The sequence below is a fragment of the Leuresthes tenuis genome, unplaced genomic scaffold (assembly GCF_036924035.1).
Source record: "Leuresthes tenuis unplaced genomic scaffold, fLeuTen1.0.hap1 SCAF_1, whole genome shotgun sequence".
In the NCBI taxonomy this organism is placed as follows: domain Eukaryota; kingdom Metazoa; phylum Chordata; class Actinopteri; order Atheriniformes; family Atherinopsidae; genus Leuresthes; species Leuresthes tenuis.
The window spans coordinates 14,405,390-14,430,342 of NW_027325355.1; the positions used below are offsets into that span (position 1 = coordinate 14,405,390).

Sequence of the window (24,953 nt, forward strand, 5' to 3'; positions counted from 1 at the left end):
GCCCCCCCTGTGCAATACAGCAGATTGGCTCTAAAAACTTTGTCCAAATCTGAGATGGCCATGAATAACGAAGAAGTTGCATATAAGCTAGAGGAGCTAGGTGTTACAGGACATAACATGCTTCTTTCTTTTTCTTTTTTTTTTTTTTTTTGTAGCCACTGTCAAGCGAGCAGGAGCCAGCCTGTGGCTGATGTGCAATGGCTTTGTCACATAACTGCATTATGTAGCGTCCCCAAAGGCTACAGCATAATGCAATGTGCCGCGCGACAGTTGCTAGGTTTCTACAACAGCCTTGCCTCATGAGTTATGTATCAGTTTTTTACTGTTGCTCCAGGATCGGATACTCTAGAGCACTGTCATTGTTTTAGTTTTGCCTGCTAATGTCCGGCAAACCTTCCCCTTTGGTAATTTTAATTTCAAAATCAGGGTCTTCACTGGAAATGTGTCTTGACAACACAGACGCCACTCGTGAAGCAGGCCTACATGAGATTGTCGGGCTGTCTGAGACAATAAATATCAGCACCGAAAGCCTAGAGCACAGCAGCTGCTGGAGGCACACCCCTGGATACCAACACACACACACCCACAGATATAAACAGCAGCACTGTGTCATCCCAAAGTCATTGTCAACACTAGCTGGCAGTATTGAAACTGAATCATGTCCTTGTCCGTGTCTGAAAAATTGCCTTTCTTTATGTTCAGTGGCAATGTTAGTGGTTGTGATCCGAAGTATGAAAAAGTGTAAAACTTGTTTTTATTTTCTTTTTCTTTACTTGTTTAGCAATCAGTGCTTTTAAATTAAACATTCATTTCTGATTACCTCAGGAAATTGCGTTCGAAAGGTTAATTTCCCTCCGTCGACCAGTTTTCTGCAGCCAATTCGTTCTCTCTGACTACATGAAGACGATGAAAAAAAGCTGAAAAGAATGAGCTTCGTGTGCTGATTTTAAGTGGGTCTCATCCTAATTTAGGGGTATGACCTTGTATTTGACAGGGATTTTGGTATACCTTGATTCAGGACAGCAGAATACTGTAAGCTGGTCCAGTCAAAGATGTTTGATTGAGCTGTGCAAGAAATTAACTTCAGCTTTCCCTAATGTGCTGCTCAAGAATCTAAAGCACCTTAAAGGGAGGATAATCCAAGTCACTCTGAACATGAAAAGTGGTGTGTGGGTTCAAAAAACTCGTGTTTGATGTAGTTTCCATTTGAAGTGAGGAGAAAGCTCCACCTTCCCCCTGATCTGTGCACTTTTTTCAGCTGGTTGATCTTACTGGAGAACCTCAGGCTCCTATCGGCAAAACGTGACGTTGTTTCTTCTGAGTCTTTTTTTTTAGAATAAATCTGTTCTGAAAGATCCAGTCGTTGGAGTAGTGACATTTCATGCAGCTGGATTTTCATTAGTTTCAAAGTCATCGCACCCCCGTCTTCATAGGCAGTTTTTTTTTTTTTTTTTTGTCTTTTGCTGCAAGATTTCTCCAAAATCTTGACTGTCACACCCCAGAGCTTTCGGCATACTTAGCAGCCAAACAGTCTCACGAGGTGAAAGAGTGAACTCTTTACTAACGGAGCTCATTGAAGCGAATTGGTAAACAGGTCCCTGCCCACCCATTGACTTCGCCGCCGTGTGGAGGAGTCAGATTGCACCAACGCTGCACTGGAATCGAACTGTTGAGAGTCGGCTGTCGTGTCGCTGACGTGCGCTGCTGCACTCTCCTTGACTGACTGGCACAGAGCGCTATATGTATGGAAATGAGCCATAATCACCATAATATGTGTCCTATCTCTTGTATTTTATACTGGTGTCATTATAGTTTTTTCTCTGCATGATGACACCCTCCCTCCTTCCTCTTCTCCTCAACTTTCCTCTCTGGATCTCTTTCCTTCTGTCTCTCCGACTCTCACTCATCAAGATGACAAGAACAGGTGCGCTATTAATTATGCCTTAACATATATCTCCTCTGCGCTCTTCCTCTCCACCTTATCACCAGAAGCTTGCCACGCTTTCACCAAACTCTACTACACATCTCTAAACTTCCTCACTTTTTCTTTATACACCTTTGCTTTTCATGTTCCACCTCTGCAACATTCACATGTGTACGGGTGCCGAGGGCCGAGCTCCTGCCACCCTCAGGCCCATTGGGTGCGGCTTACAACTTAATCATTTTGTTATCTTCAGATATCAAACTGTTCTCACATGGTCCCACCTGTCTTTCTCATTATCTGAGGACTGCAAATTGTGTTTTTTGCGCCGCTCATGTTAGCCATACGGAGATAACAGCTGAATTACATTGTTATCTCAAGGTATCAAACATTGTTTTCTCATGATCACCTCAAATATCTCATTATTTCGAGCCAACAAATCTGAGGGGGGGGGGTGTTCAGAGATCCAGCTGCTTCGCCCCACTGATGTCTACCCAAATCGGCTTAGTCTGATGAAAGCAACACCGTCAGAGGGAAAAGTGCGGAGCGGATGACATTTTTATGAATAAATAAATTATAAAGAATTAACCTCACGATTAAAATAAACCCAATAGGACAAAACCTTCGGGAGCATCTACAAATGATGATAAAATGAATGATAATGTTGGATCAAAGCCCACTCCACAGGTTAAGATAATCAGTTGTTTAGGTTTTGACAGAGGATAGCAGATGGGATCAAATGAGATCTATTTATATTATTTTAGGCCACAGCAAGCCACCAGAACAGCTGCGGCGCTCCTCCGTGTGGCGCCACGAGCTCCACTCTGTCAAACTAACTTTGAAGACTTCATCCATAAATTCTTCCAGAGATGTTCTACAGAGTTAAGCTCTGTGGTTTGCTTTTACAACTTTGGATAAAGACATCTTTATCGTCATATTTATAAAGCATGGATTCGGATCTGTATAATTCCATTATGCTTGGTTGTGGATACTTATCTATATTGTTGCTGCCCTGAATTAACCTCACGTACCCATAACCATTCTCAGTGACTGTGTTCTTTCAATAAAGAATCAGAGCAGTAATCAAAAAGTTTGCTGCAGAATGTTGTAACAAGTTTCATCAAATCCATGAAATCACAGTCTTATTAAGAAGTGACAGTGAGAACACACTCTCTCAACAATTCTCTCAACATCTAAGACCTGATTTTCCCATTTCTTTTGATTTTTGTCAGCATACAGAGATCTAAAAAGCTCCGTAAGGTCTTCAGATATAACGCAGATATCTGTGGCAAAGTGTTGAAAAGATGCATCGGTCCAGTTTAAAGGAAATCATCTTTGAGGCGTGTACATTTTTATGGGTCGGCACCCCAGCAAATTCAGCCCATGGGCAGATTGTCTGATGCAAAAAAAAAAAACTCAAAGTAATCCAACATTCTGCAGTTAAGTGCCGTGTGTACAGTCGGAGGGGATCACACATATTTGTGAAGCCTTTGCTGTTCAAAAGAAAATAAGAAAAAACTTATTACGAATATGTTTGGACACTGAAATAGCAGATCAAGGTTGTCTGTTGCAGATCAAAGGCAGCTTTCCATGAGGAGAAACTCCCGAAGCAGGGTGGTGGGAGTGTTATGTTTTGGGCTGCTTTCAATCTGTCCCTGTTTCAATCTGTCTTAAAGCCTAGGTTGAACCGGAAAAGAGGACGGCAAAAAGGAAGGTGGTAAAAGTGGTTCTTTGAAAGTCTGCTGGTGTAAAGTAGGTGCACATCTATTAGGTTTCCTATGTGACTGCAAAGAAAGCTGCATGAGCAAATTACAATAGACACGCGCAATTAGGCTAAAACCATCATGCATTCTGGTAGATTAGTTATTATAAGTGCCTGTTAAGTCAGATTTGACTTTAAACAGGAGAGTCCTGAACACTGGGGACCCGCTTGGTGGTTTTCAGTTTTAGTATTCACCTCTGCTTCCTTTTCAGTCAACGGCAGCTGAATTATGACTGGACACAGCTGACTGTATGCACCAGTAGAGTGAGTCTCGACTCACTAAGTGATGGAACGGTTTGCAATGCAAGACAGTCGTTGGCTCATTTCAACGCTGGCCTGCATACAAATATTTCTCCGTCTGAGTCAAAGCAGTGCCATGCTATATCTAGGTCTTACTGCTGCGAGACTGCTGCCCAGCCTCACGTCGCGCCTTTTCTTCTTTATCAAAGACGGCACAGGCACCTATTATTGTGATTATGTTGTGTGGAGTAAATAAGGCACTCTTTGGCTCCCCTGCCTCGGCCTCTGCGCAATGTACTCAGGAGAATGCAAAGAGTCGTTTAGCAACATGTGAAATTCACGTCTCACCCAGAGGACAGAAGGGAGGAAACAAGCCTGACGGGAGCACATAGAATCCTGTTTGACTGAGCGCTCCACTCTGGGGTGCCAATTGCCTGCGATTGATGGAGAAAAGCACTAGAGGAAGCGTTAAACTTGCAATGGATGATGGGTAGTTGACCTGTGTCGACTAAGCCCTGTCTGTGCCTCGTGGTGATGTTTCTTTTTCTTTTTCGTGCGTGGGTGGAGGTTATCGGCCTGTACGAGGCCCGCATGAGAGCGTGTGTAACAGAAGAAGGCAAAACTATGCACAAACCCCTCACAACAACAACAAAAACCACTGATTCGTCAGACTGAGGCTTAAATCGAAAGACTCAGTCGAAGTAGAATCTAAGCTGAATTTCAACTTCTGTTACTTTTCCTGCTCTGATGCGCCAGCCAAGTCATATTCAAGGAGTATTAAGGACATGACGTGCATGTGTGAGTGTGCCATGCACTTTGTTTGTGTAAATTAGCACTTGCCTTGCTAAGTGTGTGTGTTTTTCTTTTGAAAAAACACTCAGGGAATAACGTCGGTTTGTGTGCCCACCTTGTTAACTTGGAGCACATCGCCCACAGGGCAGAGCTGGGCAGCTTCTCTGAGAGGCATCCTCCAGCTTCTGTTTGTGTCTCTGAAACAGAGCGCGGTTGATGCGGCAGGAGGGGAAATGCAGGTGCTTGTGTTTACTTCCCTCCGGACCTCTCTCCCCCTTGTCTCTCTGCTTCCTCTCTCCTCCAGCTCAGAGGAATGCAGATAAATATTGACCGTGAAAGCTTTCCGAAAAGCTATTTATTGCATGGGAAGGAAATGAAATGGTGTCAAAGCAAAGAGAAAGAGAAAGAGCACGGTAATCCTTTAATTTAATTAGGTAAATTACAACAAAATATCCTTTCTAAGTCTGTTTTTCTCCTTTCTCCTGCCTCTTCTCTGCCTCTGCTCTCACTGGAAGGCTTTCCTGCGGTTGCTTAGCAACAGGGAAACAGTTTTTCTTTGGTTTTGCCAGCGGGTCCCGGAGGCTGGCAGGGAGTTAGGGGCACAGTGGAGGCACTGTGGCGTCTGCCAGCAGCCAAGTGCGTGCCCGCAGCTGGGTTTGGTTGTGGAGCGGCCTCCCTGTTCCCAATCACAACGCCCCCGGCTCAAACCTGTTTGCGGGGGGGGGGGGATTATGGCAGAGTTGATGATAGCAGGGTGAGGTCGCAAAGCTCGTTGGCCCCCAGGCACAAACAGTGGGTCAGGGAGGGGTCGGAGTGATAAAGCAGCTGGACTTCTAACCGGTGAACCTGCATCAACAGGCCTCCCTGGAGTGAGGAAAAGATCCTTTGTTTTTGCAGGCTGATTCACAAGTTGCACGGAGTTGCATAAAGTTTGTAGCCATCAAACAAACATGAAACTTTCAAAATATATATGACAGAAAATGATTTCACCAAGGGGATTTTGACAGGCGGTGGAGTGCCTCACAATGGAAATCCGTTTGGCAATAAGTATGCTAATCAAAGCCTCTCCTGAAATGGATTCTACTGCTCTTTTATTATGTTGTTCTTTCTCTCTTCAACTGATTGACACATTGTAATCTTGCTAATAAGTACCTCCTCTGTCTGTTTCCCTCCTATTGTGTTTCACGTTTCAATAGGCCAACTTGGCAGGTGTGCAGTGTTTGCTTAGCGCTCAATATAGAAGCTAATCTCAGTTACCTGCTATTATTCCTGAAATGCAGGCACCCTGCATGCTGTCAGTCTTCACTAATGTACCCCAGGGGTCAGCAGCCAATCAAACCTCGCATTACTCATTTCCTCCCTTCCTCCCTTCCTCCCAACCAATCATCCACATCATTACTGGCCTGTCACTGGTCGTTAGGATGTGTCTGGAGCTGCCCATTTCTTTGAAAACCTCTCCCTGGATGTTGAAAATGCTCCAAAGTGAGACTTGAATGATCGTTAGGCACTGACTTACTTATGTCCAGGGTAAAGGGCGTTTTAGTGGAGGATTTAAAACTTTTAGCCATTGCAGGACATGTCCCTCAGAAATTGTTAATCAATTTAGCCCAAAATGAAGCCGAAGTTTTAATATAACCAAGAATCATCAATAAAAAACAGTTGAAAATTGGACTTGTGATTATTTAAATTGATTGACCCTCATTGCCGTCAGACATAGTTAATGCGTGGTTGCTCTGGATTCCTCATGGGGTAACAGAGCGAACAAAAAGAATTCTGATCAACACCACAGATGTCTTTTTTTTTTTTTTTTTTTTTTTTTTTTTACTGAGAGAAGTAAAAAGTCTGAAAAATCCTTTGTTATACATTAGATCTAACAAAGGAGCCACTTACTGGTGCCCCAGGAAGCTCAGACAAACATGGACTATTTTCAAACTGCCCATTTATTCTCTACAAGTTCTCTATATAGCGAGCAAGTCATTTTGTGGTGCTTTTTAGAATTTTAGATAAAACTTTTCATTCACATTACACGACAAACCTTACAAGTGGTAAACCCAAAACAAACGACGGGGAGTGCTAATGCTAACCACTGCTAGCTGGCACTAACATACAAAGCTCCCTACTGTGATTATCCTCTTACAAGAGGGCATTTAGTGGTGAAGTAAAGTTTCATATCAGTGGTCTGTGGAGAGATGTTGATTACAATTATGTTTTCTACCAAAAACTACAACCATGCGCTGTCCATCACTTCAGATTTGGCATGTACCTATCCTGATGGCCTTTGCTTATGTGACACGTAACTGTGAGCATACTTATGAAACACCTCTGCCTTCATGTAGTGTCTGAAATGAATCAGAAGCTGTCCATACCAAATAGTGAGCACTCAACAATGAAAGGGTGAACAAGTGGTGAACATTTCAGACACAGTGCTGCATTTTCTGATCATATGGAACTTGGATTCTTTTTAACTTTGATAAAATAAATAAATGAAAACGGCACAAAAAGTCAGATTTCCGAGCCATTGACTTGAATGAGGTTCGTCAACCTTGACCATTGAGAGCCACTGAATGCACCATTTTTTGGGATTTGACCTGAGTTTTGAAACTATGAGACACAAAAATTTGTTGCACTATACGATAGTATGTTTACCACAGCAATATTTTCATCCACACTCATTAGTTTAAACTGGTGGGGGTACAGTTCCCTAAAACTTGATTTATCACGTGAAGGGCAATGTGTCAGCAGACAGTATGTTTCTCTAACAAAGAGTCCTACTGCTTGGGATCTTTTAAAACCTCATTTAAAGAAAAGGTATAGCACACCACAAATAGAAATAAGGTTCTGATTGCTGCAGAGATAAAAGAAAAAAAAAAACTTCATATGCATTATACTTTATTGACTATCAACGTTTTGGCTGGAAAATAACTTTATTGATACCACAACGGGGAAATTTAAGAAACTGGAGAGCTAAAACGTCTGTGAACAATAAAACTAATGCATGAGGAGCCAGAGTGTGCAACATCACAAGCTCTCTCGTGAACCATTTTAAAAAGTACTTTTGATACGAGACTGGTTTTGATACGAGAAGAACAGCTAAAACTGCTAGTCTAGATGCTTTAACGTGGAGCGCGTGAGACTTTCTTTTGCCTCTGTAATTCACACTGATGCGATCAAATTATGTTGTATTATTGAAGATTATACTGTATGTGTTCACGGTTCAGAATGAAACGCCTGGGAATGCAACTCTTTTCTACCTTGTGCTTTTCAGATTGAATTTGTACTTGAGCTGATTTTGCCTTTTAACTCGCATGTAGTACTTGGAATAAACCAATTTCATGATATAGAAAAAGCCAGTTGCAGGAATCTCAGAATTGCTGTTTTGTTAACTCCTATACTGGCTGGTCTTCATATGTGGGGATTAAGTGGGAAGCTGCTGGAGATGTGATGGTAAATCCCACCGCGCGTTGCGTCACCTTGGCGATGCCCTCCGATTTTTTTCAAAAGAAAATGGAAAAAAATTGATGTAACTGAAGAGAACAAGAGGGAAATGTCTACAAAAGAGAATAAGACACTCTTAGATGTAGTGTTGTCGCTAAGCTTGTCAGTGGTGGTCAGTGAAATGTGTTAGTGCAGCTATTATATGAGACTTTGTGAGGATCTGTGTGTGTATAAGTGGGCTTATGCTGCTGTTGGTGTGATGCACAGCCATGGAGGTTTGACAGCACGGGAACACACTGCACACAAGCACAAGTCTGGGAATCTGGATGTTGTATATGAGAATATACTGTAGTTGTCAGCCAAAAGTAGTTTCCGTTTCTTTTCTTTTTACCATTATTGGTTTAGCTGTGACCTGAGGGTGAGTGCAAACGCTTTTCTGGAGAATTGATATTAAGATACTGCAAAATTAACAGTTTTCTCTTTGCCACCATCCTTCAGGCTAACTTTGCAGTCGAATTCATTTGTTTTTATTAACTGCATAACCCATGAGGTAATCGGCTTGAATTCTTCTTGACTTCTGGAAAGGTCAATTGCTTCATGACGAGGCAGAGGTTGGAGGTCTTCACTGCTCTTCAGTAACACACTCAGAACAGAAGTTCTCTACTTCTATGTCATTTGTTTCTCACACAGTGTGCATTGAGCCAAGACGGACAACATCAGCTTGCCCAAGGGCCACATTATTTTCCCTCGTTTGTTTATCATGCGCCTTCTCGTAAAGGAAATCCAGTTAAATCAATTGACTCAATTTGAGAAATCCCTGCCTTTTGATTTGAAAAAGAATTTCTTAAAGGTGCGACGATCACAGATTCCTCAACTCTTAAAGAACAGCTGCGGAGCTCTAATCGTCGAACTGTAATCAGGCTGCAACTGAGCTGACATTTCAATAATTTTGGACTGCATCTCCAAATATTTCATTAGGTTGACATTTCAAAATGCAAATAGCGTAGTGCTGAAAATGAGAAGCATGCATCGCCGCCTTAAGTGCAGTGACTGAGGCAGAGATGGCTGAAACTGAGTTGAAAAAGAGGCATTGGAAGCTAAACTTTATGTGCACCAACTTGCATTCAACTCGAACAGCCATGTTTGATACATGAAGACTACCATATTTCTTATGTAGATAAGGATGTTGGCAGGAAAATCGCGATGAAGAAAATGTCACACTGTACTTATCAACGAGATCTTTTCGAGAGAAGAAATTGCTTTCTCGTAATTAACGCAGCGACATGCAACACTGCACATAATTCAGACTGTGTGTTGAACTGTCTTTTATCGCTTGTCCTCTTTTCTCGTACAGTCTATCAGAGAGGTGACGGGCTACGTGTTGGTGGCGCTCAATGAGTTTGAATACCTGCCACTGGAGAACCTGCGGATCGTCCGGGGCACCAAACTGTACGAAGGCCGCTACGCTTTGGCAATCTTCCTCAACTACAGGCGGGATGGTTACTACGGCCTGAAGCAGCTGGGTTTACGCAACCTCACAGGTCAGATCTAAGACAGATTGCATGACATATGATACATGCAAAATATTTACTTGTGTGCTCTTAGTTTAAAATCCTTATCATATTTTTATATTGTTGTATTGTATCATATCACATTGTATCGTATCGCATCGTATCGCAGTGTATCGTGTGATTGCATCGCATCTTATCTAATGGTTTGTCATGTCATATCTTATGTTAATTTAAAAACTGTAAAAACACCACTAAGTAGACTACATACACATAGACATATATTTATATGTGTTTATACAGATACATCATTAGTAATAAGTAAAACAAACAAAAAAAAGCAATATTTAGCCATTTCAACTCATCCTCAACATAAATTGGAGCATCTTTTCATGATTTGTGCTGCCAGCATCCTGCAAATGCCTTTTTATGTACTATAAATGATTGTCTTTGAGTTGTTTTTCCACCCACATGCAGATTTAATAGAGCCTTTATAATTAAGTCACAAAATTGGAGCTCAACTTTTGAAGCGACCCAGGCAAATTAGTCGTCTGTGTTTCTGCGCTGAGGGATCAAATGTTTGTGAAAAGTCTTTATTTTCTGGTTAATTACATTTTTGTTTACACACTCAGAAAAAGGGTCTCTTTGGAAGATTCGAAAAGTTGCTTTATTGATGTCTTATATAACAGCTGCTCTGTTTTTGTTTGTCACGGTCATGCGAGGGCAGAAGCCAGAGTGGATTGCATTTGTAAAGGGTAGATTTTTGTCCGCGTTAACTCCATCTTAGTGTCAGAGCTCTGAGTCAGGACCTTGCCATCAGTTAATCTTTGCCATTTTGTTGTTACCCAGCAGTGGAGTGACCTTCCAACCCCAGTCAGAAAGACGGAGTAAATTCTATGTTGTGTTACGTGCTTTTATCATCTTTTTATGCACCTTCTTCGTGGGGATCCTACAAAATAACAACGTTTCATTTATATGTGTTAAACACGCATGTGACACTCTCAGATTAATTTACAATGGCAGTCAGCATCCCCAGCCTGCTGGGGAATCAGGTGTTGCCTCCATCACAATCAATAGCATTGCTTCAAGGCAAAAGATTTAGTTGGAGAAGAGATGTCTGAGGCACAAATGTCACACAGATTCTGATAAAAGAAGGTGGAGCACAGACTGGGGTCATTTCCCATCTACAGTGTAGCTATGACATTTATGGTTTTTCTGTAAAAAATAAAAAAATGTCCATAAAATATGGTAGAATTTGGCTTTAATTGTGAACATTAGGCCTTAAAATTGCAAAATGGTCTGCTTTTACTGTTTTATTTAAGTAAAAACTTTGTATAATTTATCATGTTGGTGTCAAACAAAAATGAGATGCCACAGATTTTTAATCTTAGAGACTTTTATGGAAAGTTTGGAGATTTATGAACAATTCCCATCTACATTTTGAATGTTACACAACTAAATGAAACTCAGGATCTCTAAGAATATGATAATAGTGAGTCGTTTCAATGACGAAAGCTGGATTCTGGCAGTTTGTCAGTAGTTGTGGGTGTATATACTAGTAAAAATTAATGTATTTGATGTTTTGTGCAAATGACTAATAATTTCTACAATGCACTACACTGTGTTACCCCTGGTTACGCTCAACAGTAGCAAAAAAGCAGGTCTGTCTGACGGCGGACGGTTTGACCGGGAGGAAAACAAAGAAAACATTAACAAAGAGTAAATGGAAGAGAGCCAAATGATTTGCTGTAATTCATCAGGACAATTGGAATCCAGGTTCTCAGGCTCTCGTAGTTTTAGCAAAAATCACGATTAACAAAATTTTAAAATGACATTTTTTATGTTCTGTGTTACTGCAAATGTTTTGCTTTTCACAATAATTAAAAAAAAGTAAACATTCTTTGGTCTGCATTATAGGTGACTAAGGGTTAGATGTTGGCTATTCATGACAACATTAGAGAAACATTAGGGATCGGTCAATTAGTCTGTGTCCATACTGCACTTATTCTACCAAAATGGCACTCAGAGGGCATTACAAAACAAAGAAAGAACACAAGCAAGGGATAAAAACTAAATTAAAAAGAAAGAATGTGAAGAATAACCCCACTTAAAAGCAATTAAAAGCAAATGGCAGTAAAATTTTATTAATAACAGCGACAATAGAAGATACATAAAGGAAAAAAACGGGTAAATAATTAACAAAGATTATAAAAGACACGGAAATTAGCATATTAAGAAGTGCACAAAAGTTAAGTGAGTTAAACAAAAGCTCTTAAAGAGGATAAGTTTTAGGCTTAGTCTTTTTGAACATAAACAGTCTCTGTTTCCAGAGAAAAGCTTCCGTGTTGCACATGTAGAAATTAGAAATGTTTGTTCACTGCTTTGTAGGCAAGATTGTGGAGGAGAGTGTGAGGGTGGGAGGACTTTTTTTAAGCCTCTAACGCAGCTTTTTCTTCCCTTTTAATCTTGGTGGATTTTGCAGGAAATTTTGGTGGATTTCTTCATGGCAGAAAAACAGAAAACAGTCATTGTTGTCCGTCCAACTTGAATTCAGCTAAATCTTTCAGTGCATTTTAACGCGGCCAATGAGGGAAAAATCATGTCCAGCACGCATGTCCCTGAAAGCACAGCCAAAAAAACCAAAGACAAATGCGTTAGAACCTGCCAGATCCTGATGATTCTTACACACTGTAAGTAATTTGTTAGAATTTTATTGTTTAAGATATGTAAGAACATTGAACACACTGTTGGATGTATCATTTTTAAGGTAAGTTCCATGCTGGGAGGAGATTGCCTAACCACGAAAGATAGAAATGATACCAAACTGGGCTTAAATCCCACTATGGCCCCATCATGGGGTATATGCCCTGAACTGTCAAGGCACCAGGACGCCTTTTCTGTATCTTCCTTTGTTTTGTTTTGCCTGAGGTTTTTTTCTCTGGCATCGATCTTCCCATTTCATTCTCCTTTCCTGTGGGAATTGCCATTTATCCTGCTTCCTTCCTGAAACATCTGACACAGAGCTGTATCAGATGTTTCACAGTGGAATCAGACAAGTCACATGTTCCACCGTCATGGCTGAAAGTTGCTTGTCTGTGCACTGGTGAGAAAAGCCATCAGTGTTGAGAAAGTTGAGCAGCAGAAATTCATCACTGGCCCTTTTGCTATTGACTTTGCAGTAAGGTTGTTTTGTTTTTTTTGATTGATGGTCTTGGATCCAACTGTGATCCATATTAAAAAAAAACATGGCAGGTTTAGTGTGATAAGCAGCACTTTATGGAGTCTAAACACTGTGATGAAGGACTCCTGAGAGTTTTAAGGGCTTGCTGACATCCTAAGCTGGTGAAGCAGCAGGGCGCCTTCCAGTTTGACAACCCCTACAAAGAAAGAAGAGCCTAAGTGCTCTTTTATCCCTGAATGACTCATGGTGGCTAACATGTTGCTTCTGATCTTTTTAAAACAGGTTTTAATATGAATTGAGAAGATCATACACAAAGTAAACACAAGGTTGCATCTCTTTTGGGTAGCTTCGACATCACTTTAAGTCTTTTTTCCACTCATTTTACCTGAGTTGGCTCACCCTGTGTTTTCCCTGAGGTGAAAATGCTGCGTGATCAATGTGTTTCTTTGGCTTTCCTGAATGAGGCAATGATGTAGTCAGGAGCCAATTTTCGCTTCATATTCTGCCTTAAAGTAGAGCCAACATAATATATTTTTTAGTTAAATAGCTTAGTGGAAAGGTAACTTTGGTCTCAGCAATAATAATGTCCAAGAACCGACATTAAAAAACAAAACAAAATTCCAATTTTTATGTAGGAAGACTAAATAAATAAAAACAAATCATCTTGTTCTTACCAGGTGTTGAAATGAGGTAAATACAACCTCAGATGAGCAACATCTTGTAATGTGTGACAGAACTGTTTTTTTTAAATATTTTTTTTTACCCTCCAAACTAATCTTGACCACAAAGATTAACTTGAAATAAGGATTTCCCGATGTACCTCATTTCTACGCTTCTTTATTATCTTTAATAAGCTTTTTCCCCGTTACCCCCTCTATTGATAACATTGGCAAAACATTTGACTTGTGAGCCTACAAACCCAAAACCAATTTCAAAAGATTTGGAGCAAACGTTAAACCATTAAGTCAATTTCTGTAGAAATTTCACTTTCAGAACAAACGTGTTGTTCTTCCTCGAAGGCTATCTTGACGAGCTAACATCCAACCCTTATCCACAATACTGAGCAAAAGGAGCATTCGTGCTTTGCAAAGGAGCCAAAAGATTGCAGATACAAGAACTACCAATGCCACAGTTTGTGCTTTATCACAATATCGTTAAAAAAAATCTGATTTTGAATCCAGAAATCTAACATGACTGACAAAAAACATTCACTTCAAACCCATGTTGACCTCCACCTGATTGACATGCTATGCTGGGAACTTATCAGAGTTGCGCATAAACAAATTCCAGCAAACCTCAAGTGAACCGAAGCAACGGCGTAAACAATGCAAAAGACTGATAACATCATGCAGAAAACAATTACTGAAAAATATTGATGGCAAAGGTGGTTCTAAAAGATGTTGACCTCACTGCACCTCCATTTGGGCTTCAATAATTAATGACTTGGTGTAATATGTTATGTGTTGCTGCTCATCTGAGGGTTAATTTACCTCATTTTAAGACCTGGTAAGGACTAGGTAATTTTTTCTTTTTTTTAATCAATCTCCTGATACATAAAACTGTATACTTAAAGAGGGTGCGCTTTCTTTTCCACATGAATACATCTCTGGGTTTTCTCCAAACCTTAAGAGATCGCGTTCCTCCTCAGAGGCAGAATTCACCTCTGGTCAACCTAGGTTATTCTAGCTCTGTGCGGGCTTCCTTTCTGTCTGATTTTCATGATGTACATCTCCTGTTTTAGCACGTTTTCAAATTAGGTGCCTGGCATCTCTTAACTCACACCGTGTGAGCAGCCTGGCGTCGCACTTATGCCACTTAAGCCCGCCGGCCAATACGCGTGGATCAACATTTTCCTCCATACCTCCATTGGAAAAAAATGTACACTGCAACAGTTCTTTTTATATTTTTTTCTTTTAGGCTTACAATTACACCAGCAGATTGTCCTTCTCTCCCAACAATTTTGAGGAAGCTATCGTGCACATAGGCTTAAATTCATGAATGATGAACTAGACAAATTCATTTCTTTGTGCAGCCTACCACTGCAGCCGTCATATCCAGAGGGGATATCAGTAGCCAAGCAAGAATATACTCAGCATTTCCCACTGCATACAATACATTAAACAACAGCTTTATGGCTACTTTATCCCTCTGTGGATTCAGTGCACAGAGAGAGTCCACGGAAGGCGTGAAATTCAATTTAGCTGCAGAGTCAGTATGCATACAGCTGCGCAGCCTTCACACAAGCAGGGATATGTAGTAATCTGTGTTTAAGGGACTCCTCTGATATCAGCTTGTTCAGCTTCACCCTGTGATGCAACAGCAGCTACTTCTAAGCCCCAAATATCAGCCATGTGAACTGTGAGCATGCATATAACATGCCTTGCTGCACACTGCAGCGCTAATTACCCCACGCTGAACAGCAGCAGGCGTAATAACCATTAGATTTAAAAGACTCTCAGATCTGATGAGGTGTCATATGTGAAATGGTCCTCACATCCAGTCTTTACCTCTTTTGCCTCTTACTTTACTTAACTTTTCCTCTTTTTTTGTTTTTTTTTCTGTCATGCGAAAATGCCCATTTGGATGGAAACCAAACAACTCGATGTACTCTGAAGAAACTCCAACTTCAACTTCCCATCTGGCAGAAATGCAGAAGCAAAGCACCAATTGTTCTATCTCCTATCTTTCTCAAATTATTTCTCACTTTCGCTCACCCACATTGCTTTCACGGAGGCCCACTGGGACTGTGGTGTTTCTGCTGTGGATTTTACAACCTGGCCAGATTCCCCTAATTTAAATCTAACAACTCACCGCTGCTGTCTGACTAATTGCAGCTTTTTTGTGGGCATTTCAAATGCATTTAGGCCAAATTACCAACTGCAGTCCCCGTGGGGTTTACTTGATTAATAGACCTTATTATAATTAACCCCATGTGCAACTTCATTTTTAGAGCATGACTATTGATTTACCGGGTCACATGCATTCTGAGTAGCTTCCCATTTTTCAGTCGCTCTGCTTATCATCAGTCTGCACAACAAATGAAGAATTTCCTTTGTGCTGAAACAAATCTGAGCGTTCAATGATTCAGTGACCAGATCGCAACATCTGGAATTATATCAAGGCATATGTTTCTATATATGTAACAGATAAACACAAAGCTCTGACCATAAGCTTTTTAACCTTGTCCTTGCAAATGTATAAAAGCCTTTGTTTGACAGCAGACTGGATTGGACAGAGCACATTACATCGTGAAAGGCGCTAATCTGTTCTGTGTTTTAGTTTTGGAAAATAAAAATACTTTTTTTGGGGGGGGGGTGTCCAAAAGAAATTTAAAAAAATCCAAATTCTCCTCCTCTCTTGAGGGGAAATTGGTTCAGGTGGTTGAGAACTACCAAAACACAGGTCTTAAATGAACTGGATTGAGCTGTTGAATTACTGTTATTCCGGTCCTACAGTCCGGAAAGTTTTGCTTGACGATTCCTAACAGCTTGACATTTCTTTGACCATATAGACAAAGAATAAGCTCATTGGGGGAAGGTTGTATGATCAGATGAGACAACGTTGACTCGTTTGGCCACAATGACCAGAAGTTTTGTTTAGAGGAGTAAAGGTGACGCATATAATTCTAACTTTTAAGCATGGTGGTGGTAGCATCATTATCTGGGTCTGTGACGTTGTGAGTGAAAATTGTGGATGGAGTTTTGACTGAAGAAACTATGTTAGAATTCTTCCGCTCGTCTTCTAACCATCAGCTCACCAGTGTAACATTTGACACAGTGGGGTGTTCCAGCAGGACAGTGACTGAAAAAGGTCGTCACAGTTCTGATCTTTGACATTTTGAAATTATACAGCGACTATGGTTAAGAGTCAGGTCCATACCTGGAAGCAAAATAGATTTTTCTAAACTCTTAACAGTTCCAAGATGTTTAAAAAATATCATATAGAAATCTGCCAGAAGCTTATTGATGGTCTCTCCAGTTTTTCGCTATTCCGCTTTCGCGGAAATTTACGCAAATTCAACAGATCCCCGCATTTTTTCGTGCTAATGCAATGAAGATGCTAACTCCCACCTGCAGGTGGTAGTATTTCTTACTTGTACTACACTACTGCTTCAGCCTTACTTGATGTCAAGTTATAGTATACAGTAACAAAGTAAATTTACTTGAGTACTGTACTTACGTAAAGTTTTTGACTATCTGTACTTTACTTGAGGATTATTTTTGGGGCATACTTTTACTTTCACTCCACTACATTTAAAGGACAAATATTGTACTTTTTACTCCGCTACATTTTTATTGATGCTCTCATTACTCGCTACTTTTGAGCTTACGTCAGCTGATGATTATTTTATTTGATATTTTTTTCAAATTTCTGAGAAAAAAAAACTGTTTCTGCTGATTCTCGTATGGTTTGTCTTAGTACTATTGCCACAATAAATGAAAGATTGTCATTTGAATTCCAATTTTATGCGTACATTGTGTGCGTACATTTTGATCTGAACTGTGTGTAGTTTCTACTGATATTTCTCAGCTACTGTAAATTGGCAAACTTTTCTTAAGTGCTACTTTCAGAAGTACCATGAAAGCTGATTTGATCTACAAAGATGGAGTCGACTTGTGTTTATTTAAGAAGGAACGCACCTTTAAAGAAGAATTCTAGATCACTGATACATACAGTAAGGTATCCACCCAATATTTGATTTTTTTTCCAACATATATTTACCTCCTGTATTAGCAATTAAGAGGAATGTGCTTGTGTACAATAATAAATGGAAAAGAGGAACTGCCAGGCCTGGGAAATGTTCCCGAAAAAAAAAAAGAATGGAGGAAAAAAAGGGGGAGGAAATGGAACCATGACAATTGTATTTGGAATTTGTTTAGGCAGAAACTCTACTTCCAAGGCCCCTTTACTTAACATAAAGCCTATGGTATGATCTCCAAAAAGTGGTGTAATTACTGAAAGATCAAATAGAGAAAAAGCGCCTAATACTAATACGCACTCGCACTTCTTACTGTTATAAGAAGAGGGAGAGCAGAGGGATGGGGCCCATTAATAATAAATCCAGTGTCATCATTAAGGCACCAAATGATTAAAACATATCTCCCAGCTTCAAACGCTGCTTTGCTACCCTAGAAAAACGCTGCAGTTGTGGATCTGCAAAGGAAGAAGGCCCTTCAGTGTGCTTGTGAAATAAAGTTTAGCTTTCTTTTTTTTTTCCCTTTCCACCTCTTTTTTTTTTTTTTTGGAATGTTGAAACACCAAAGTGCCAGCATTCCTTTTTGAAAACAAAACAAAACAAGAAAAAAAACTCTCCAGCGTTTTGTGATGTATGAGTCTGAACAGACGTTTCTGAGACGCAAACTTTCATGCCAAGCCCAGGTCGGAAATCATCCACGCTGCACATTCTTGAGGCCCTCTCGGCTGGGTTTTCATGCGGAGAAAATGCAGCCCTGCTGTAATAATCTGCCACCTGCCATTGTTAGGCCCTTCTCCTCTGAAGATCAGACAAAATGACACAGCAAAGAGCACCTCATTAAAAAGAAAGGGGACTACATTCATTGACATGCAGACACGGAGAGGGTTGTCCAACTCAAATGTTTATTTTCTCATCTCTTTATTTCCTTTTTTCACACCCTTGCTTCCCAGAGATCATTATAATGCCATGCTTGTGCAAGGTTTTATCAGCATTGTGCTGCTATTGTTTTTTGTTTGAATTTCTTTTACAATGGTGCCCAAAGGGATTTCTAGTTTGTCCCGTTATTGACTGCAGAACCTTTGTAAGGAGGGTGACATTATCTCTAATAGATTAGTAATAGTCCCCAGGGAGAATATGCCTGTTGCCCTGTGTGCCACTCTTTGATGTCTCTTGCTTTGCTACCTTCACACTTGACATAACCTCAGTGACCAGTAATGGTTAACAGTGAAACATCCCCTGAACGCTCAAACAACCTGTGACAACAGCCTACCCATGCTTCAGTCCAGTGAAAGCTGAAATCCACCGCCTCATTGCCACTGGCATATTGATAACCGTTGCAGAAAACCGAGACCGCACACTCAAGTTTCTCTCTTTCAAAAGCCAAAAAACCAATGATTTCCTTGTCACGCTCCAGACCAAATATTACAGGTTAGGCCGAGGGCACGTGACACAGACAGTGGAAGTTGCAGCTTGACAAGTTGTTAATGAAAGTGTCCGAAATCTATGTAAAGTGTCCCCAAATGAAACGGTCTTACTAAAAAAGTTGAAGTCAGACACCCCTTAATTTACCCCAATTACACTATCTATCCTCTCACATTCGACTTGAACACAAAGCAGGAGTGAAAATGAGGGAAGATGAGCATTGACTTTCACATCACCAAGGTCTGAATCAAGTGCTGTGGATTACATATACATTCACACCAAAGAACTTGATATGGCCAATCTATGTCCTGTCAACACTTTCTAGGCGAAACGACTTTCCATACTGTACTCGACAGTGATTGCATTGCAGACAAAGGTGGTGAAATGTGGCCTTTTTTGAGGTGGGATTGTGTGAAGTGCCTATAAAGAATCAGCGTCTTCCCTGCAGTAAAAAGTCAGCAGAGCGCTCTCAGTTTGGAGAAGCCAGGAAGTATTTTTGACGGAAGGCCTGAACTAAGCTCCTCACAGGGCCACCGAAGAGACAAGAAGTCAGATTGCTTAAATTTCGCCATTCAAAGGGACTTATAGCACACTTCGTCTCATCTGGAAATGATCAGCAAATCGAAACGATGTTTTCTTTTGAAGTCAAATTCAAGGCATTGTGAATGCTTTTGGACACAGTAAGTGTGGGGCTGTAAGATACTGTCAAATTGTGAGTAATAGTTTACCTGAACAGATGTAATCATTTTGGTCTAGTAGAAGAGGAGCAACCTCCTTTTTTACCAGCCTCTTCTTGTGGTCAGTTCACGGAAGTTCAGACCAATCTAACCGAATTGCCGTAACTTTCAGATTCACTTCATGGAGCCTGAAGTCATTGCTTTCACCACGCATGCCCTCCGTTTTTTAAATCATCGCAAGTTATGAGCAGCATTTTGCATTCACGGCAGAAAGAAAACTCAAATTGATAGATGAATAAATCACCTGTCCTCTAATGTGATACATGGCACAGCTGTGTCGAACTTTAATTCTGTCCTTGATTGAGGGACTTTATTTTGCTGTGCAGTTTGGTAAATGAGGTTACAAAACCATTTCTGAAACCCGTGTTATATGATGGATTGACTTTCAGATGCTGGCAAGTGTTTATTTGACAGTAATTATATTCACATTGGCTGATTGTTTGTCTTGCCGTGAGGCGCACAGAACCCCTCTGACATTGTGGTGTATTTGTCTACTTTATGGGGGGGGAATAAATGCCGCTGTGCTGTGTGTGCAATCTCTCCCAGGCAGCTGTGACCTCTTCGACTTGAACGTGTTTTAAAGACTTTTTTTTAGGTCAAATATTTTTGGTTGCCCACCTCAGTCCAAGGCCCTCTTCGGATCTGTGTAACTCGCACTTCAAAGGGAGAATCCTTTAGAGCAAAGCCAATCACCATCACTGATGAATGTTGGGGTGTGCGGTACATCTGCAGGAGAAGTCGGCAGAAGGTAGGCAAATGGAGGAGTGGAGTCTTGCTGGACATGCCCACAGAACCTCACACTATATGTACTGTACAGCCAGATGGAGGCAATTTAGCATTCATAGATGGTTTGCTGGTGTGTGTGTGTGTGTGTGTGGGTCTCAGCGTGTCCCAAATTACCCAAGTAGAGGGATGAGTGCCTCAGCTCTGTGCCACAAAATGACAAATTGCTCATTTAGCCCATTGTAAGTGTCAGTTTTAATGTCGAGGCTTTGCTCTTGTTAAGCATTTTGCACCATAAAAATATGTAATGAGTTCAATTTGAATTACAAAATGCATGTCGGACTGGCAGGGTGCGTACATGCTTGTGCACTGCAGGTGTCAAAACACACACAGCATGGCTCTTTGATATATATATATATATATATATATATATATATAAATATATGTAGTATTCGTGTGCAGTTTCCCGACTGAAGAGTTGTTGCACATTTCAAGTTATGAGCTCAGCTGCTCAGCAGTTTCTCCGTCGTCATGGCTCCCCTGTGGTTCATTCATAGCGCCCTCTAAATTCAAGTTTGATGTCGCTATCTTGCACAATTGTACCCAAACACTATTTCCAGCTGAATAACGGAACAGACTGACTGGCCGGGGTAACTCCACTGTAAAACAACCTGCCACGCAGCAATTCTGGGGCTGTGTATACCCGGAGTGGCAGTTTATTTGATGAGTGAGTTGTGTGACCTCTGGGTCAGAGAAAGTTATCAAAAGCTCAGTGTGAAACCTTTAAAACCCTATTTATTATATGCTGATTTTTGAGCTTTCAGAGCCATTAGATGTCATTGTTGAATATAAACTTTTGACATTCACAAAAGTGATAGTAGTTGGCGTTAGCAGATTTCTCTTATCCCACCAGAAACAAATGCACATGCATTGGTGTTGATCATTGGTTACCTTTATTAGTATGCAGCAGCCCTCTCATCTGTTTGGCTGGCTCTTTTGTTTGCCTGCGCTGATTGGAGGGCCTCTGGTTAATTTAGATGCAGGGAAGCGGTGACAGAAGAGGGCTTTAAGTGCAGAGTCTCCAGTTCCATTTTCATTTGCCTCCATTATTGAATTTGCCGGCTTCTCATTTGCCGTGATTGCATTTTGTGTCACCTCTAAAAAGAAATAATAATAATAAAAAAATAAAAAAACGAAATCCCCCAGAGGTACTGTGACACTCAGAGGGGAGTTTAACATGATGATCGTAAAGTAATGAGACAGGCAGAAGTTTAAAGATTGACAGCAAAGTTGTTTTTTTTTATTATTATTCTTTCATTTGGAAACTTTCTTGTTTTATTAGGTCTGCGAGAAATGTATGAAAGTTTTTAGTAATCGTGATTGCTATGCAGCCTGAATGCCTGCAAATGTACTTTGGCAAGAGTATGAGGAATAGCAAGGCAGAAATGGGGTGTTTATGTCTGTGTGTTTATAAGACTAAGAGGGACGAGTGGAGCAAGAGTGGGTGGAGGAAAAGAAAGTAATGGCAGGGATTCATTTAGGGTCCATTGAAGCTTTAGAAAGAAAAAAAAAGTGTCATCTCCGCCTCCTTCAGCGCCTACACAGCTTCCACAATCTCCTAAGGTGAAGCATTTTTCATCAGGATTCATCGCAAAACAATATCATTTGAGACTGTAAAATTTAATCAGGGGCTTTAAAACACAATTATGGTTATCGGGGAGGACATGGCGGCAGCCTTTTGGATCATGGGAGAAGAGCTGGGAGGGGGGGGGGGGTGGAGGAAAGATAGGGGGAAAAGATGGTGGGGACCTCCCCCGCACTGTCTGCACCCTCGCGCTCGTCTCCCATTCGTCACCAAGCACAATATCTCCTCGGCTGGCAGAGCTAATAATGGAGAAGTGGGGAAACGGGACTCTGGAGACCCACCTCCGCCTTGCCATGAAGATCAGATAAGTTCTCAAGTCAAAGGCCCCCAAGCCACTGTGGATTCTGCTTGTAAGGATTGTATCATTTATAAAACCGAGTGCACCCATTTGACAGCTTTTTAGGTGTGTGAATAATGCAGGTCTTTGGAAAATGTGCAGCTGCAGCCGGAGCAAGATGTTTCCCCCCCTTACTCGCTTTGCACTTTGAAAAGTTCATTTCATATTGGCCACTCATACCGCTAAACATCTTTTGCTGATCCTCTGCTTTTTTGTGTGTGTGCTGTTGTTGCTGGAGGGCCAAACTCGTTGCTGTTTTCTGTCTCAGTTATCTCTGCGATCCGCACCCATTTATCTACCGGCGGCTCCTTTGCAGTCTGCAGACTTTACAGTTATTCATAGAATTTGAGAAGTCATTTTCATTTAAGGAGCTACTTTCTCAACAGCCTGTTTTTTCTTGTTTTTTTCCCTCCTCTGAGTAAACATGCTTAGAGGCACTGTACAGTGGAGTGCTTCACAATTACACACAGGCTTTCCTCAGGGACCTGCTGATTGTTTTCCAGTCAAGTCATGTGTTTACTTCAAATTGTGGGGTTTCTTATTGTAAAGTGGCTGAGCAGAGAAATGCACAACTTTATTCTAATTATGGGTAGTTTGACTCTTGGGGGAGTTGGCAGGTGCTCACACACCCTCACGCAGCCACGTTATTCAAGCACACGCAAACTTGCCATTGTTCACTTTACTACTTGTGTGCGCCTTTTGTTCAGAGAATCTTCCTCTTCTTTTTCCACTGGCGTGTTCTTCATTCATGAAGCTATGTGATGGGTAACTCTGGCCCTAAGATGAAAGAGATTTTTACGCCATAATGGAGAACTGAACTCGCATTTTTCCCTGTCTCTGCAGATCCTACTTTAAACTGTTATATGTGAAGTTTAAAGTACTTTTTGATGGTTGTTGGCTCGCTTAGAACTTTTCCCCTTTTTGTGGTATTTCTCTATTTGTGTTCACAAAGGTTTTCCTTAACCCATACAGCCCGAGTGTGGGCTCAAGACAGCCAACCGCACTTAAAACTCTCTCTCTGTTTCTGTACCTTTACGCCATTGGCTCTCACGCGAGTCATCATTTTCCAGAGTTGCAGATTTGTTGCAGCTGTGTAACGTTCACCGGCGCTCCCTGAAGAGGTTGCACTCTAAGAAAATGAAAGCAATTTGTTTCGTTCCCCTAGTTCACCACCTTCTGTCATGCCAGCTGTCAGCACCGTGTCACAGACCAGGCAGAGCACCAAGAGCTGATGCATGGAAACGACTGACTAGACAGCACACACACAAACAGTAATTCTGAAATCAAAGAAGCCTCCGAAGAACCCTTTCGCACACAGGGTTAGTAAAGGCTGCTTTCAGAAGCGTTCCTGAGGAAATGATTTCTTTGTGAAAACATTACAGTAGCACTAAGCTCACCATCTGACATGCTAGGTTCTTCTTTTTAACTATATCTTTCTATTTTTATTTTTGTCCACAGACTAATTAGTTCCCATCCTTTTCTTCAGAGTTATTGTTTAACTGCTTCCTGGATACATTTTACATTAAAAGACTAAAATTAATTAGGTTGCCAATAGCTGAAGCAGTCTAGCAACCAAAAATATGTTTAAGAGTGAATATAGTTGCAGATGCCTGTATATTTACTGCATGGCATGCTGGATAAAGCCCTTTTGTGATCAGAAACCTGTGTATGCGCTACACCGCAGACTGTCATTATCCTAAGTTTTAGATGACTATTAATGACTATATAGTTCAATGGTAATTAAACGTTTGACCTCTGCTGTTTTGTTCTGTACATGTTTATGGTAATACAAGACTAATTATGGTTTCAGAGCAAAGAACGTTACTAAGAAGACATTCATTCACAAAAGATCCTGTTCCAATTCAGAATACACTGACTCATAATGCTGAGGCAGCATGTTGAATAATGATGCAGAATTCTAGAATTTCACCGTGAAATTGGCACTTTTAAAACTGATGCGAAAGGCTGCTTGCAGCCAATTAAAGTTAATCTTTCCATTGATTTATTTTTTTTATACCTGATAAATCCATATGAGGGTTGCGGGTTGGGCTGGAGCCTATCCAAGCTGTCATCGGGCGAGAGGCGGGGCACACCCTGGACAGGTCACCAGTCCATCACAGGGCCACACAGAGACAAATGAGACAACCAGCCACGCTCACACTCACTCTTAGGGTCAATTTAGAGTCACCAATTAACCCAAACCCCAGAGAGAACCCATGCAAACGCAGGGAGAACATGCAAACTCCACATAGAACGGCTCCAGTCAGGATTCAAACCAGGAACCCTCTTGCTGTGAGGCGACCGTATTAAGCAGCACACCAACGTGCAGCAGTTTATTGACATGGCACCATTTCAACCGTTTTCTAGTGACATTACCGATTGATCATATTGAATCTTCGCTTCAATACAGTCTCCCATCCTGAGCTTGCATGGGGCAGGAGGTGATGGTGGTATGGGGAAACTCCCTTTTAGAAAAAGAAACCACCAGCAGAACCAGACTCGAGAACGGCGGAAGAGGACAGAACAGAAACACAAACATAATCGTCCAAGGACA

At 41.1% G+C, this 24,953-nt stretch overlaps 1 protein-coding gene across 1 annotated transcript in view; it reads left to right on the plus strand.

The window, feature by feature from the left end:
- Positions 1-24,953, plus strand: part of LOC140292710 (receptor tyrosine-protein kinase erbB-4-like) — a 287,439-nt gene that overhangs the window by 168,515 nt on the left and 93,971 nt on the right. Inside the window, exon 3 of the mRNA XM_072379491.1 lies at positions 9,505-9,691. Coding sequence (XP_072235592.1) covers positions 9,505-9,691 — 187 coding nt within the window. The remainder of the gene's footprint in view (positions 1-9,504; positions 9,692-24,953) is intronic.